At 37.8% G+C, this 15,850-nt stretch overlaps 1 protein-coding gene across 1 annotated transcript in view; it reads left to right on the top strand.

The window, feature by feature from the left end:
* LOC109059441 (1-acyl-sn-glycerol-3-phosphate acyltransferase epsilon-like) overlaps positions 1–12,650 on the top strand; it is a 93,695-nt gene extending 81,045 nt beyond the window's left edge. Inside the window, exons 3-5 of the mRNA XM_042736311.1 lie at positions 4,317–4,481; positions 11,250–11,373; positions 12,324–12,650. Coding sequence (XP_042592245.1) covers positions 4,317–4,481; positions 11,250–11,373; positions 12,324–12,549 — 515 coding nt within the window. The 3' untranslated portion in view covers positions 12,550–12,650. The remainder of the gene's footprint in view (positions 1–4,316; positions 4,482–11,249; positions 11,374–12,323) is intronic.
* The last annotated feature ends 3,200 nt before the right edge of the window (positions 12,651–15,850 follow it).

Genomic DNA, 15,850 nt, shown 5'->3' with positions numbered 1-15,850 from the left:
CGTCTCCTCGCTCTCTCTCCCCCGTCGCAGACCTCGCTGAACCACACCTCCCCCCGCCACAGTACCCCTCCCAAAACACAATAGAAATGTAATGGATTTAAGGGTTATATATACTGGTAATTACAGTATATTGGCTTTAATGTAAAACTATAATGGTGTCTACTGGTATTTGATGGATTCTGTTGGTGGGATGTAATCTGGCAGATGGGAAACGCAACAGTAATTCCTATTGGAATAATGCCCAAAACACACTACAAAAAGGAATTTTGTAATTTTTTTAATGGAAACCATAAGAATTTCTATGATGCTTTCTATTGTTGTTTTTTCAGCAGGGTAATGATACCCATACTGTGCTGCACACTATTGTCAAATTAAGCTGAAGCTTGACTTTGCAAAATTAAAATCGCAAATCAAATCGCAATCGCAATATCTGTCAAAAAATCGCAATTAGATATTTCTCCAAATCGCACAGCCCTACTTGAGACATAACACATAAGACACTTTTTCGCCACCTGCTGGCGTATTTATGTAATATGAAGAAATGGTCACTGAACGAATCAGTGAATGAATCTGAATGAATAATTTTGGTGAACGAAATGAAAATTAACTTCACGAGACTAATGAGCATATAGATGAGAGAGAATTAAATTCAGTACTTTTGTTTCCAACATGCACTCATTAATGACTGTATATAATTTAATTCAGGCACTTATGTCTTTATTGGGACAGGACTCAATGGATTATCTAACGTGACACTGTGAGTTCATCTGTATTTCTTAAATCCAAGCTGCATAAACTACATATCAGGCATTAATATATCATCTAATTTGTGCATTAATGGCTCTTATGTTAAATAAAGTTTACTAATTACAGCAAAGCAAGTATACTTTACATGTGCATGCTGTTGACTCCTCTCCCCTCAGACGTGCTGCAATGGCAGTCCTGCATGCAATTCTGAAAACACCACAGGATGTGTTTATCAGTAAATCTCGATATGACAAAATCGATATCCGATTATGGTAAAATCCTTAAATATTGGGAAAAAATATCGGTAAATCGATATATAATTTAATCTCTAAACAGCCAAACACATTTTACACAAAATAAATTTTGTATATTTGATGTTTGAAAACATTATTTGACATACTCATAGAACTTAAGTTTTGAATTCAAAATAGGTCAGTTGTGTGATTTGGGGGTGGAAGTATTTATGTGCACACTCTGGTTTTTGTGTTTTTGCAGTGTTGAGTATTCTATCTAATTACTAGGGCTGGTCCGAATACCATTTTTTGAGCTTGGAAGCTTCAGTAGTAATCAACACAATTTTATTATGTCAAGAACCATTCATCCAGTCGACTTCAGGTGTTGCTGTGGACCCAAGGCAGTGCAGTGTCGCATTTTTGTGCAATATGGACACGCGACACATTCAGAATTAATAAACTTTTAATAAACTACAGAACAGCGCGAGCCGGAAGCGGCATGCCTCACGCAGGCAGGGCTTATATGCTTCGAGAACGGACACTGCACGAGTGATACAAAACACACAGGTCTGTTAAGAGCAATACTTTTAATATAGAAAAATTATTATTAGGCTAGGCTACTGTATGTTTTTTTTTTTTTCACTGCTGTATTTGCAAGTATTTTCCAAGCAAATTAAGTGCATGTTTTTATATCATGTGCAAAATGACTGATTAACATTGTGGATAAAAGCAGCTGTTTTTTTTTTTTTTTTTTTTACACCAACAATATACTATAGGCGTGCCACTTAACAGAACTCAGGTGATTTTTCAAACTTGATGTGCTGTTTCAAATCGCATATTTGGCACACTGCCTTTGTCTTGTCCTCACTCAATTTAAAGTGCTACCACACAACTGAGGTCTTCTGCATTATTGTCTTCTCTTCCAGATGAAATGAATCATGAAGTTCACTCACAGGCGATTCATTCAAGCCTGAATAAGAACTGTTTAGCGGGGGATGCCAGGTGGAAAAAAAAAAAAAATTGATTCTCAAAATTGAAAATCGAATACAAACCCACTGAACGATTATTCAAATAATCGAATATACTGGTCCAGCCCTACTAATTACAGGCATGTTGAAAGCAATGATTAATCAGGAATATTTACTGTTGTTTATGACGCTTTTATGGTGCTTATCAGCAGAGTTTACACATCACGTTTTGGTAACAGTACGGTTCGCTTGGAACCTCAACCGATGGCGCTTTTCCACTGCATGGTATGTGGTACATTTTTTTAGTACCACCTCAGTTGAGGTTCCAAGTGAAATGTACCATTACCAAAACGTGACGTGTAAACTCTGCTGATCATGGATTGACCTGGAGCAGTGAGAATGGAGACTTTACCCCCAAATGGAAAGGCAAACCTTTGAAAGTGAAAGTGAAGTTACGTGTGGCCAAGTATGGTGACCCATACTCGGAATTTGTGCTCTGCATTTAACCCATCCAAAAGCACACACACATACACACCATGAACACACACCCGGAGCAGTGGGCAGCCATATTGCACACACACCCGGGGAGCAGTTGGGGGTTCGGTGCCTTGCTCAAGGGTCTCACCAAGGTCATGGTATTGAGGGTGGAAGAGAACGCTGGTTATTCACTCAGGTCCAACAATTTCTGCCAGACCTAAGACTCTAACCTGCAATCTTTAACGCCGACTCTCTAACCATTAGGCCACAAATGCCTCCTTTGCTTCAGAAGACAACTCTCACTGTTCAGCATTTTTCTCCATGATACAGGACATGCTGGCAAGCCAACGAATAGCCCAAGGACCACCCGTACATCTTTGCTCCGGTTGCTCTGCTCCCTCAGGTCATCAGATGGATCAGGGAGACCGGATGCTCTGTTCTACTTGGGGCTCCACTCTGACAAAACTAGTCGTGGTTCCCTGACTGACTCGGTTATCCCTTCCTTCCTCTGAGAATGAGCAGGGAGCTAACTAACTTTTCCCGGTCCGGACCCTCAGGATTTATGTGGAACACTCTAGCCTGCTTTGGGGGCTGCTCCAAAGGGCTGCCAGTTACGAAGCAGAGATAATCCCACTGGATAGTGGATGCAATATCCCTGGCTTATGCCTTTGTGGGCTCTGAGTGCCCCCCATTGGAGTAAGGGCCCTCTCCACTAGGGGGATGGCCTCTTGGTATGTTGTAAAACAACGGAACAAGCCATTGAACACTCAGTACTTCTATCTCTCAAAGCTTCATTTTCATTTCTGCCAAAAATTAAATATGGCACTACACTGACTGAAGTCTTTCTGGGCTTGGTCCAGCTGAGTTTCTATTGGGGGATATTGGAGGCAGCCAGCTGGTCATCGTCATCAACCTTTGTTAGGTTTTTTAAATCCCTATGGTATATCCTTCCCCCATGTGGCATAAACGCAACCTTAGAGACCGTTGTTATAGGGGACACTCCAGTTACAAAAGTAACCTAGGTTCCCTGAGAAAAAGATAGTTATGATAGTCCTGTTATATTTATGTGTTGTAACCTGAGCCATTCACTAGGCAGTATGTAGTTTCTTGACTACAGACTTCAGTCAGCGTAGTACTATATTTAATTTTCAACAGGAATGATTAATCTACCAATTATTAAAAACATTAAAAGACTAATTGATGATTTCACTTATTAATGATTTAACTTATCAATAGGCTTTGATTATTCAGCTTTTGTAATTTGTTAAAAATATTAACTTACAAATTCTATACATTTTCATATAAGCTGTGCTATAGCTCCACACTAGTCAAACCACATTATTGCAGGACATTATTAGGTCATAAGAGATCAAATGACTATTCAACAAAAATAAAAAACTTTCAATGTTGTCGATTAAAGTTGACTAATTGTTTCAGCCCTGCTGTAAAGGGACCATTCTTTGCTTGCTTTCTGTATGTAATACATTCACATTTTGAAGAAAAGTTTTGTTTGTCATAACCAATGCCCAAGTATACTGCTAATTTTTAGGAGTGACAAACACTGACAGTGGCAGATTTCTAATGTTATATCCATTTATGAAAATGAGAAGTGTAAATATTCAAAACCAAATATTCAAGACACTGTAAATAAATGACAGTTTTCATTTTTGGGGTGAATCCATTTATGGCTAAAGTAAGCAGAGTGGTGCTTAAGTACACCATGTTTTCCCAAAGGCATTGTAAATATATATTTAATTTTATATATATATGTGTGTATTTTTTTTCTGTAACTGATAGATGGCTAACATTTCTGAATGTTTTCCCAATGTACTAAATTGCAGTTTCTCAAACTAATTTATTTGCAATAGTCATGTTGTCTTGCCTATTGCAGGACTTGCTGTGCTGAAGCATGTTTTTCAACAACCAAGAATGAAAGCATCACACGTTGCCATTGAGACTATGAAGGAACACCTTGATGCTGTATATGACATAACCATTGCATATGAGGGAAAACTCACTGCAGCCGGCCAGAGACATCCAGCTCCTACAATGCCAGGTATGTTGTTGTTATCATACATTCAGTTTTCAGTTTAAACAGCATGTTTACTTTCATCAACTGAAACTAGCACAGGAAAGAAGGCGGACGCAATGTTAAATCATTGATTGAGGGCTGGAAAAAAAATAATAGATATGTGAATTTCCTGTTACTTCCTGTAAACAGTGAGTGTTACAATGTGTTATTTTCCATTGGTTCCCAAAAACACTAAAGCAATAAGAGGTTTCATGAAAAAAAACATCCTGTTTTTCACACAGAATAAACAGTCACAACATTTGGGTAGCTGTAGGATATTGTCACTTCCTAAATAAAAAAGAAAAAAAAAACTATTGAGCAACATGCTGCCACAATATCAAAGTTTGTCATGCGTCACCATTTCTGGGTCCAAGTGCTCTGTCAGATCCCACGAGCAAACAACAAAATGAGCTTATGCAGTACACACAACAATGTGCTGTAATACTGCTTAAAAATCATGATCCTGACCTTTATCTCCATACTGAAATCTGAGTTGGCCAGAGAGAGATTGATCTTTTATGAATCATTAAAATATTGGTGTTTGTGACACAGTGAGCTTGGAGACTGTAGTGTTCCCCAAACAATTTTAAAACTTAGCTTAAAGGTATGCTATAAATGGATGGTGATCATAAATTGCTCTTGAAACCTAGTAGAGACTTGAACCCCGAAAATGTATTCAATACGTCATTACTTAGCAAGCGGATATTAATGTTCATAATTTATGAATTAACACTGTTACATTCAACAATGCATGTGGTAAAAGCAGAAATTTCTTAAATATAGAAAATACATAGCTTACATAGTAGCCTACAAGAGTCAAGTCTTTGTTTCTTGATTATTACATAGTGGCCCACCACAGTGTAATTTGTTCTACCACAGTTTCATAATGAACTGAAAATATTTTTAAACTTCTTATTAAAACACAAAATATCTACCAGTGTGTTTTTTGCCCCATTGCTTTGTCAAATCATCTTTCAATTGAATCATCTTTCAAAAGGGCTGTGATTTTATTAAAATAATTATGGTCCTTGTTCATTTACATTTGAGCAGCTCATGATTAGATGTTTCACTGTCTTAGAGTGACTCGTTTCACAAATCTAGCCCCCCTCCAAAAAATAAGTCTTGAGCCTTTAACACATGCACTCTTTATAATACTTGCTTTTTTTATTTAAAAAATTAGCCTCTAACACTAACTTTTCTTTCTTTAAAAAAAAAAGAGAGACCCTCTAACACTAATTTTCTGTATTATTTTTCTATTCTATCTACTTGTTTTCTTTTTATTAAAAAAAAAAACTTGCTACATGTACTGTGTTAGGCTAACCAAGACTTGTAACATCACTTACATATTATTGCTCTTTTGTAGGTTTTGATTACTTCTGTTGTCCTCATTTGTAAGATGCTTTGGATAAAATCATCTGCTAAATGCCTAAATTTAAATTCTATCTGGTGCATGCACCCTGAGTTCCCTGTCGATAATTCACTCGTACTGCGTCAGCTAAGTTGCTTTGGGAAAACTTATTTTTCTCTGAATACTGAAGCCTTTTTCAATCACGCAGTATAACTGCATGGCCATTGGTGCGTGCAATGGATTAAAAATGAATCAATGGCTCAGCAGCGGAGCCATTTCTTCTCCTTCAGCGACGACTAAGTTTTTCACTGATCTACGAGACTCGAAACCTCTCACAGTAGAATCACCTTCGCAGCGGATCAAGCTGAACCAGCGATCCTCTGCTCGGCTGATTCGCCGGTTTGCTGCCGCCTTCCGCGTCACAGCAGCAGCAGTCCCAGCTGATCCCCTGCCGCCATCTGGGGAACCTAAAAGAGCTTATTTCTAAGAGGTAAGTTCTAAAAGAGCAAAATTTTTAGCAACGTTGTTACAAATGTCACGCTGCGAGTGTGGCTCGTGCACGGAATCTTGCACAATGCAGAAGGGCAGTAAGTGCATCGCCTGTCAGGACAGCCCCCACGCAGAGACTGCTCTTCACTGAGACAGAATGCTTTCACTGAGAGCATGAGTCTCACTCTTCTCCACTCGTGGACCCCCTTCATTGAAGGCAGCTAGGAAACTAAGCAACCAGGTCTGAGCGATCGCATGCCAGCACTGTACCAGCGTGCTCGCTCTCCCCGCTGCGCTCTCACTGAGACAGAATGCTCACTCAGAGCATGAGTCTTGCTCTTGTCCATTCGCGGACCCCCTTCATGAGGCAGCCCCACTCTCCTGTTTCTCCGATCTCAGCGAGCCTCGGAGAGAGAAACAGCAAAGTCTGGGAGCTAAGCGAATGGGTCTGAGTGATCTCATGCTGACAGAGCCTTCGTGCTCACTCTCCCCACTGCGCTTCGATCCGTATCTTACACATGAAGATCAGCGCCCCTTGTTACATCAAGCGAATCTATCTACCTAGGTGGATTGAAGCAACACGCTGTCACTGACAGCTTTGAATTTGTGTGTCGCTATTTCCTTGTCCCCAAAAAAAAGATGGCAATCTAAAGCCCATCCTCAATCTCAGGCACCTGAACCTTGCCCTCATGAAACGGCTGTTACATTAACCCTCTGGAGTCTTAAGGGTATTTTTGAGGCCTGGAGAAGTTTTGTCATGCCCTGACATTTGTGCTTTTTTTTTACAGTTTCTTATAATATCTAAATGGCTAAAGTCTAATCTCACTGTAATCAGCACAAACTGGGCTATAATAATATGTGAGCAGCATGTATGTACATGATTGTGTTTTTGAGAAAAAAATGTTATGCGTGGTAAGTGAAAAACAACTAAAAAATGTTAAATCACTTGAATAAGGCAATAAAACACATACAGAACATTGGTTCTCGGGACTTTTGAGAACTGGAGCTTGTAGCCTAGAATTTTTCTTTCTAAATGATGTGAAAATCATCTTGTTTACACACTTACAGAAAACAATATATTGATTTAAATTTTCTAAGAAACTTTTTGTTGGTAAAAGTCATATGCGAGTAGGTGTCAACTATCATGAATATCTATGTGATTCACACCTGAGAAGACAAAGGCCTGAATAATGAGCTGCATAATGAGCCATTCAGGCAGTTGAGTGACTGAGAGGGGAAGCGTTACAAGAAAGAATGTGAGGACAAATGTATATAATTTTATGTTTGTAGTTTATTTAGAATATATTTAATTATCCCACAACATAATTTAATATTCACTTGTGAGTGCAGTTAAACAGTTTATTAAGAACAATCAAAGCTGACGTTCAAACTGATTTTTTTGCACCATTACTCCAGTCACACAAATCCTTCAGAAATCATTTTAACAACATCTTATTTTGAACAAAAAAAAAACATTTATTGTTATTATTATCATTATTATTATTATTAATGTTGAAAAGAGCTGAGAATATTTTTTCAGGTTTTTTTTTTTTTGGGGGGGGGTAAATTGAAAGAACAGCATTGTTTGTTACATTTGTTACGGTTACATTTATTTTAGTCAGGACCACTTGAGTCAAAAAATACCATAGACAATTCTTTTTAGTCAATTTTCATATTTTTTATTTGCATGATTGTTTAAGTTACATTTGGCGGTATGGCTCTGTTCTGAGTTACCCATCCTTTTCATGAGCTCCATGAAAGCTAGTAGGGAACAGCAGCAGCTTCTGGGGACAATCTCCCATTTAAAACTGGGAAAGCAGCAAATCAATTCCCCATTGAGAACAGAGCATGCATCAATGAAAACAGAATGTCACTGATTAAGTTAAACAAAAGTTAAGGAGGAGTTAGGGGAGGAGGTGGGTTGCAAGCCGTGCAGTGGAAGCAGCCAAGCAGCAGACTGAGAATGCATTTAAATAGGGCGCCCTGTTTGAAAGGGACCAATTGAGTGCTTAGCAATCAGATCAACTGTTAGGTCTGGGTATCAGCTGATAGCGGGAGCTTGACTACGCGGCCTGCCTGAACTGACGCTGGGCGGGACACCATATACATTTATATTATTTACATCAAGCTTTTGAATGGTATAGTAGTGAATATTGTTATTGAAACTTCATAATATTTCACTTGATTATACATTTAGTCAGGAATATATATTATAGTTTGGAAAAAGTCTAACTAGTAAAATGTTTACACGTTATGTGAAAACTAGTACAAGTATATAAATAAATAAAAAGAGACTTACTTATGTTTATGATCTCTGCTGAATAAAGTGCTTCATTCTTTTTTTCTGAGGAAATCCAAATCTCAAATCCTCAACCACATCACATCTTTTTGAGGTGAATTATGTCTTATTCCTCTCATCGCGAAGCAAACAGTAAAATAAAAAAAAACTTCAAGAACAATCTCGCTGCGTTGTCTTCTGTTGTGTGGGCGTATTCAAGCCGCGTGCTTTAGTGAAACATCATCATCTCAAAAGCGCGTTCAGCTCTTTATTTTATAAGTGCACAAAGTTTTGTTGTTATTATGTCTGTATACAAAAAAAGTAGACCCTTTAAAGATTCGATTGATGTATTGCTCTTATCTGTACGATCAAAACTAAAAAGTGTAATTTAAGTTCTTTTCAGGGTTATCAGGAGAAAATGCCTCAAAACGCGTATACATGTTAATCGACTTCAGAGGGTTAAAACAGATCCTCTCGCAAGTGTGCCCAGGGGACTGGTTCTTTTCGCTGGATCTGAAAGATGCCTACTGTCACATCTAGATGATACCACAGATGATTCTTGAGATTTGCCTTTGAGGTAGTGGAATATTAATACATGGTCCTTGCCTTTGGACTGTCCCTAGCTCCTCCTTTTACGAAATGCATGCTCTTTCCCCACTGAGACAGATTGGAATCTGCATTTTGAATTACCCCGATGACTGGCTCATCTTGGCCCAGTCAGAAGATGATCTGCTATTTCACAGATCCTTCCTCCTTAACCAATTAGGATGCCTGGGACTCGGGGTCAATTTTGCCAAGAGCATACTGTCCCCCAGCCAATCATTCCTGGGAACAGTTCTCAACTAAGACGAAATGAGTGCAGTAGTTGCGCCAGAATGTGCATTTGGCTATTCAGCAGCTCATGGCCTCATTCAAGGTTGGAGCCCCTTGCCCTCTCAAGGCGTTTCAGAATATGCCAATCCTCAAAAATACCACATCTCCACTACATCAGCTCAGCCCTCTCCTCATCCAACCCCTTCATCCATGTCAAAAAACACCAGGCCCGCACAACAGCACTCCCCCCTGTCAAGGTGGACCAGGCCTGCATAGCAGCTCTGGCCCCTTGGAAAGACTCTCAGTGGATGGAATGTTGCGTACTCCAGGGAATGATCTGCATAAGGAAGGTGATCTTGACGGACGCTTTCAACACGGGTGTGCCAGGCAGGTTGAACCAAGGAGCGGACATGCAATCTCGGAGCAACATCCCCTCAGAAGAGTGGAGGCTCCATCCACATATGGTTCAAAGAATCTGGAAGATCTTCGGCAAGGTAGAGGTCGACCTCTTTGCCTAAGAAGGCAACTCTCACTGCCCAATTTACTTTTCAAAGGACAGGGATGTGTTGGCCCACGACTGGCCCAACCTCCTCCTTTAAGCTTTTCCACAGGTAATCAGGTGAATCAAGGAGCGAAAACACAAAGTTCTGTTGGTGGCCCCGCTATGGAGGACCCAACACTGATTCGCAGAGCTGTCTCAGCTGCTGCTAGCAGCCCCCTGGCCCATCTCCTTGAGATGAGACCATTTGTCTCAGGCAAACAGAACGATATGGCACCCCCAGCCCGAGCTGTGGGGTCTGCACCTCTGCCCTCTCAATGGGAGCCTGCGGACCTCCCCGAGAGTGTGCTAAACACAATATCTCAAGCTAGAGCACCTTCTACAAGTGGCAGCTCTATGCCCTTAAATGGTCTGTTGTCCCTGCTGGTGTATGGGCCACGGCGCAAACCCAATTTCCTGCAACATATCTCTAATATTGTCCTTCCTGCAGGAGCTTCTGGATAAGGGTCATTCCCCTTCCACGCTTAAGGTCTATGTAGCAGCCATAGCAGCCTCACACGCTCCTATAGTTGGCCAGTTGGTGGGCCAGCCTAGATGTTCGCTTTTTGAAAGGGTCTAGGAGACTCAACCTGCCTCGCCCTGTCACTGTCCCTACATGGTACCTGAGGGCTCTGAAGAGCCTTCCTTTCTAGCCACTGCAGACCATTGATCTTCGTCCCCTGATGTTAAAAACTGCTCTGCTACTGGCATTAGCATCGTTAAAGCATATGGGTGATCTGCAGGCACTCTTGGTGAGCCCTACCTGCCTCGAATTCGAGCCCAACGACTCCCAAGGTCATCCTGAAGCCGAGGCATGGTTATGTAACTAAGGTGCATTGCCTCTTCCTGAGCTTGGTCTAGCAGAGTTTCCTCTAAAGGGGTTTTCCCAAAGCATCTTAGCAGAAGCAGTACTCATTCCCGTATCTCAGGGAACCAAGGTTACGTTAGTAACCGAGTATGTTGTGTGCATTTGAGAACACAATGTGTGCCAGACAGACATTTACAGCATGTCACTATATTTGTAATGAAAAATTCATTTGCTGGAAAAACTCCCAGCAGTTTTCTGTCAAAAATGAAACCTTGCAAGTGAACAAATTAAGACAGAAGTATTGTAAATTTACTATGTTTAAAGTGAAATAATTTATGTAATTATTAAATAATTATTTTTATTTTATTTCACTTTCATAAACAGTTTTTAATTGTTCAATTTTCTGTTTGTTTGTTTGTTTGTTTTCTGTCTGATGGTTGTCTGAAATGCCTTTATCTAATTTAAATTCTCTGTGATAGAGTTCCTGTGTAAGGAATGCCCCAGGGTGCACATCCACTTCAACCGCTTGGACATGAGGGAAATTCCTGTGGAGCCAGTGTTTTTCCGCAGATGGCTACATGAAAGATTTGAAATCAAGGACAAGTGAGTTTCCGAAAAAGCCCCTAGTCCATCATTCTTATTTATGCTTAACTACGTATACATATCTACATACGATTACACTTTATATTATGGTGTCCTTGATATTTAAGTACTTGGTAATATGAATTAACTACCTGTTCTTTCTGTATGGTTAGGATGAGAGTTTGGTTTAGGGTTGTTGCATGTAAGGCTTAATTGGTATTGGTATTACAATATTAAGTACATGTAAAGTGTAACAAGGGCACTGTTTAAAAAAAGTGACTAACACTTTATTTTAAGGTGTCCTTGTTACATGCACTTACTATTATAATTACAAGAAATTATGAATAATTACAAGTAACCCAAAGCCAAATCATAACCCTAACCATATAGCAAGTACATGTAGTTAATACATGTCTCAGTGTGTGTGTGTGTATATATATATGTATGTGTGTGTGTATATATATATATATATATATATATATATATATATATATATATATATATATATATATATATATAATAAAAATCTGGGATCCCATGATCAACATAAATGTATAATTACACTTTAAGAAGGACACCTTAAAATAAAGTGTAACCAAAAAGTGTTACCCTGCATACACTTATTTTCGTTATGGTATGTTTGCAAAATCACTGATCACAGCAGGGATCCCATGATCATGGAAAACTTGGAAAGGTCCTAGAATATTGTGTGCTACAGTTACGTCTAAAAGCTACATATACTTTAAAGTGATTAGAACTAGAGTCAAGCCATAGAATCATTTAAGGAGTGTGTTGGGTTATTTCCAGTTTGCTGAACTGAAAAAAAAATGTGTGCAAATTACAACGTACGATAAAAATAGTGGTGCTGTTAATTAACGTATTTTGTGTACTGGAAATGCTGGATTATTTTAAAATGGTGATTTAGTTGCTCTTTCAAAATGTTTTAAAAATGTGTTATTCTTTCTGTTTAGGCTTCTTACCACTTTCTATGATTCTGAAGACCCTGAGAAAAAGTGCAGGTTCCCTGGAGAAAGCCAAAAGTCGCCTCTTAGTCTTACAAAGACATTGCCTTCTCTGTTGATTTTGGGTGGCCTCACTTTACCAATGCTGTTAACAGAGTCAGGTAGAAAACTATATCTCAGTACCTGGCTTTATGGGACTCTGATTGGATGGGCGTGGGTAAGTCTTAGTCCTTAAACTAACGATACTGAAAAAAAAAAAAATCCATTCTGACCACTCAGATGATACTTTTAGATTACATCATTGGATTCTTCATTTTTCACCATAGTTTCTTTTTGGCTCATCGGCTCTAGTATACTACTCACCAAGAGGCTTTTTTATTGTTTTTCATTTGTTTTATTTCATACTCTTAACTGTCAGAAGGTAAACAGTAACACTGTATCTGCACTTCAAACAAGTATGAGATGCAAAAAAAAAACTAAAACATTTGTCGGCATAATATGCTTGCAGCACTGTAGACAGATATTCCTATTTTGATTTATAATAGGAATGTTTCAGTTTGATGTCATCATTCAATTGCGATGTAGACCCATTGTGAGGGTTTACTCTAATCTGAAATGCACAAATGGATAACAATATGTAACACAGATACAATGTTTTGTATTAATGTTGAGTATAACCATGGCAGTCTTGAAACATTTGTCATTTAACCATATAATTGGCCTTGTGGAACCACGTGTGTTTAAATTTCCAGTATGCAAGGTTTTTTTGTATTTTTTTTTTAAATGATTTGTGTGGTTCTGAATATGGTTTCAACATCAGTTGTGTTTAAGGGTCTGTATTTCATCATGATGTTCTTGAGAATATTTGGGGTATTTTATTATTTTGTTGCTAATTTTCTTTATGTAATGCAGGTGATTTTTGTTGGTTATGCATTGGATTTTGGATGTGTTTACATCAGTTATATTTTTATTTGATTTGATGCCAAGATCTAAAAAGCCTGTCAAATATGGGCTTTTTATTGTAAGCATTTGCACTGTTGCTAAATATTTCACAGATAGTTGCCAAAATTCGTGGTTGCAGGGGTATTAAATATTGTCAAAAATAAAAAATACAATCTTTTCAATGTCATGTTATTCCAAACCTATGACTTTATTTCTTTGACGAATACCCAAACAACCCATTTTTCATGTTTTTCCAGAATGTAATCAAGAGCAATAATTTGGTCCACATAAGAAATCTGAGACATTTTTCATGAAATCTCATAGTTCAGTGGTTGTTTCTTAAATATACAAATAACCTCATCTAAATCATACCATCTAATTGTTCTTTAAATACTGTTGCTTTTATTAGAAATATATATGTAGTATTTAATTTAAGTGGAATACATTTGATCCATTATATTATTTATTTGACATTTACCAAAAAAAAAAAAAAAAAAAGTACTACTTGAGATGTTTAGAGCTTTGGAAGACCGTCAACATTGCCAGAACTTCAACAAGACTTGCTCTAATGGAAGCTTCTGGGTCATTTTAGATATAAAGGTCAGTGTAGGCTCCAACATTAAAAAGATTTGTTGACGTACAGTTGGTAGCACTTACCGATAATTCATAATGTGATTGTCATTAAGGTCCATTATCTAAAAATATTCTGATGAGAAATGTATTTGAATGATTGGGGAGTATGGGAATTTAAAAATGAAAATGAGGCAATAGCACATATGCCTTCAGTATAAGTTTAGAACCCAAAACTTTAACCCTTTAATAGTATCAAGCGCTTGATAAAATCACAAATTACAGCAGGGTTCCCACAATCATTGAAAACCTGGAAAAGCCCTGGAAATTTATTGTTAAAATTGTTGTTGATGCCATGTTGAAAAGGTACTTTGCAACAGTTTGGTAAAAGCTACATGTACTTTAAAGTAGTTAAAATAATGTCAAGTATTTGTATTTAATCAGAGACTTTTTTTTCCAATAAAATCTTTAATAAGGTGACAATTACGCTTTTGCTAAATATATACATTAAATGAAGACATATCTGATCTTTATCCTAAAATAGTATCAAGCACCTTTCCAAAAAAAAAAAAAAAAAAAAAAAAAACTTTTTTCCCCTTAAAATAAAGCTTAGCTGAAACTAATGATTGACTTAAGGCACTTTCTATTCTTTCATTTAATTTAAGTACAGATATAGTTTTATACATCTTTTGTCCTTTTCTTGATTTTCTTTTCTTTTTTTAATTTCAGTGGATTTGATTTGTGATTTATATGTCTGTGTCATCAGATTTGTTTCTGATATGTTTGGCATTAAAAAGCTTGTGACTTATAGTGAGAAGTGTGTTTGGACTTTCATTAACATTACTGATGTCTTTTGTTACAGTCAAAACCATCCATAATTTTAAGTCAACCTTTCTTAACAAAGTGACTGTGATTTAACAATGAAACTGGCTGTGGGTGAGTGTTTGCCCTTAACTTATTTGGGGGTGGGAAACTTGACATATTTCTGAATGACTGATAAATTACTGCATTTATCATAGTATAATTAGAAGATCATCTATTTGGTAGAAGTGGAATCATTTGATATTTGATGCTGTTTAATTATATACTATGTATTACGATTCTGAAGTCACCAAACTCTGTGAGACTGTTCAAAGTATTTTAACTGCAACAATCTTTCTTAAATGGGTGCTGCATTGATGCCCATCTTTTAAAGACTTGTCAATGCAGTTAACACTTATGATCATGTATTGTCTGTACTATACTCCTTCACAATAAAGTTTTTTTTTTTTCAGTCTGATGTTTGATTCATTTAGGTCTTCTTAATTATGTTTGACATTTGATTTTATTTTATTTTTTTCATAGAACACAAAGCCAACATTAAGCTCTTATAGAGTTATATTATAGAGTTCTATATTATATATATATATATATATATATATATATAGAACTCTATAATATATATATACATACACACACACACACTACGTGTAAGCATGGATCCATCCTGCCTTGTCTGGTTCAGGCTGGTGGTGGTGGTGTAATGGCGTGAGGGATATTTTCTTGGCACACTTTGGGCCCCTTAGTACCAATTGAGAATCGTTTAAATGCCACAGCCTACCTGAGTATTGTTGCTGACCATGTCCATCCCTTTATTACTACAGTGTACCTATCTTCTTATGGCTCCCAATGTCATAAAACTCAAATCATCTCAGACTGGTTTCTTGAACATGACAATGAGTTCACTTTACTCAAATGGCCTCCACAGTCACCAGATCTCAATCCAATAGAGCAGCTTTTGGATGTGGTGTAACAGGAGATTTGCATCATCGATGTGCATCCGACAAATCTGCAGCAACTGCGTGATGCTATTATGTCAATATGGACCTAAATCTCTGAGGAATGTTTCCAACACCTTGTTGAATCTATGCCACAAAGAATTAAGGCAGTCCTGAAGGCAAAAGGGGGTCCAACTAGCAAGGTGTACCTAATAAAGTGTCCAGTGAGTGTGTGTGTACAGTATATATATATATATAGAGAGAGAG

This window comes from Cyprinus carpio, chromosome B13 (assembly GCF_018340385.1).
Source record: "Cyprinus carpio isolate SPL01 chromosome B13, ASM1834038v1, whole genome shotgun sequence".
In the NCBI taxonomy this organism is placed as follows: Eukaryota; Metazoa; Chordata; class Actinopteri; order Cypriniformes; family Cyprinidae; genus Cyprinus; species Cyprinus carpio.
This window is presented reverse-complemented; position numbering and strand designations above follow the sequence as displayed.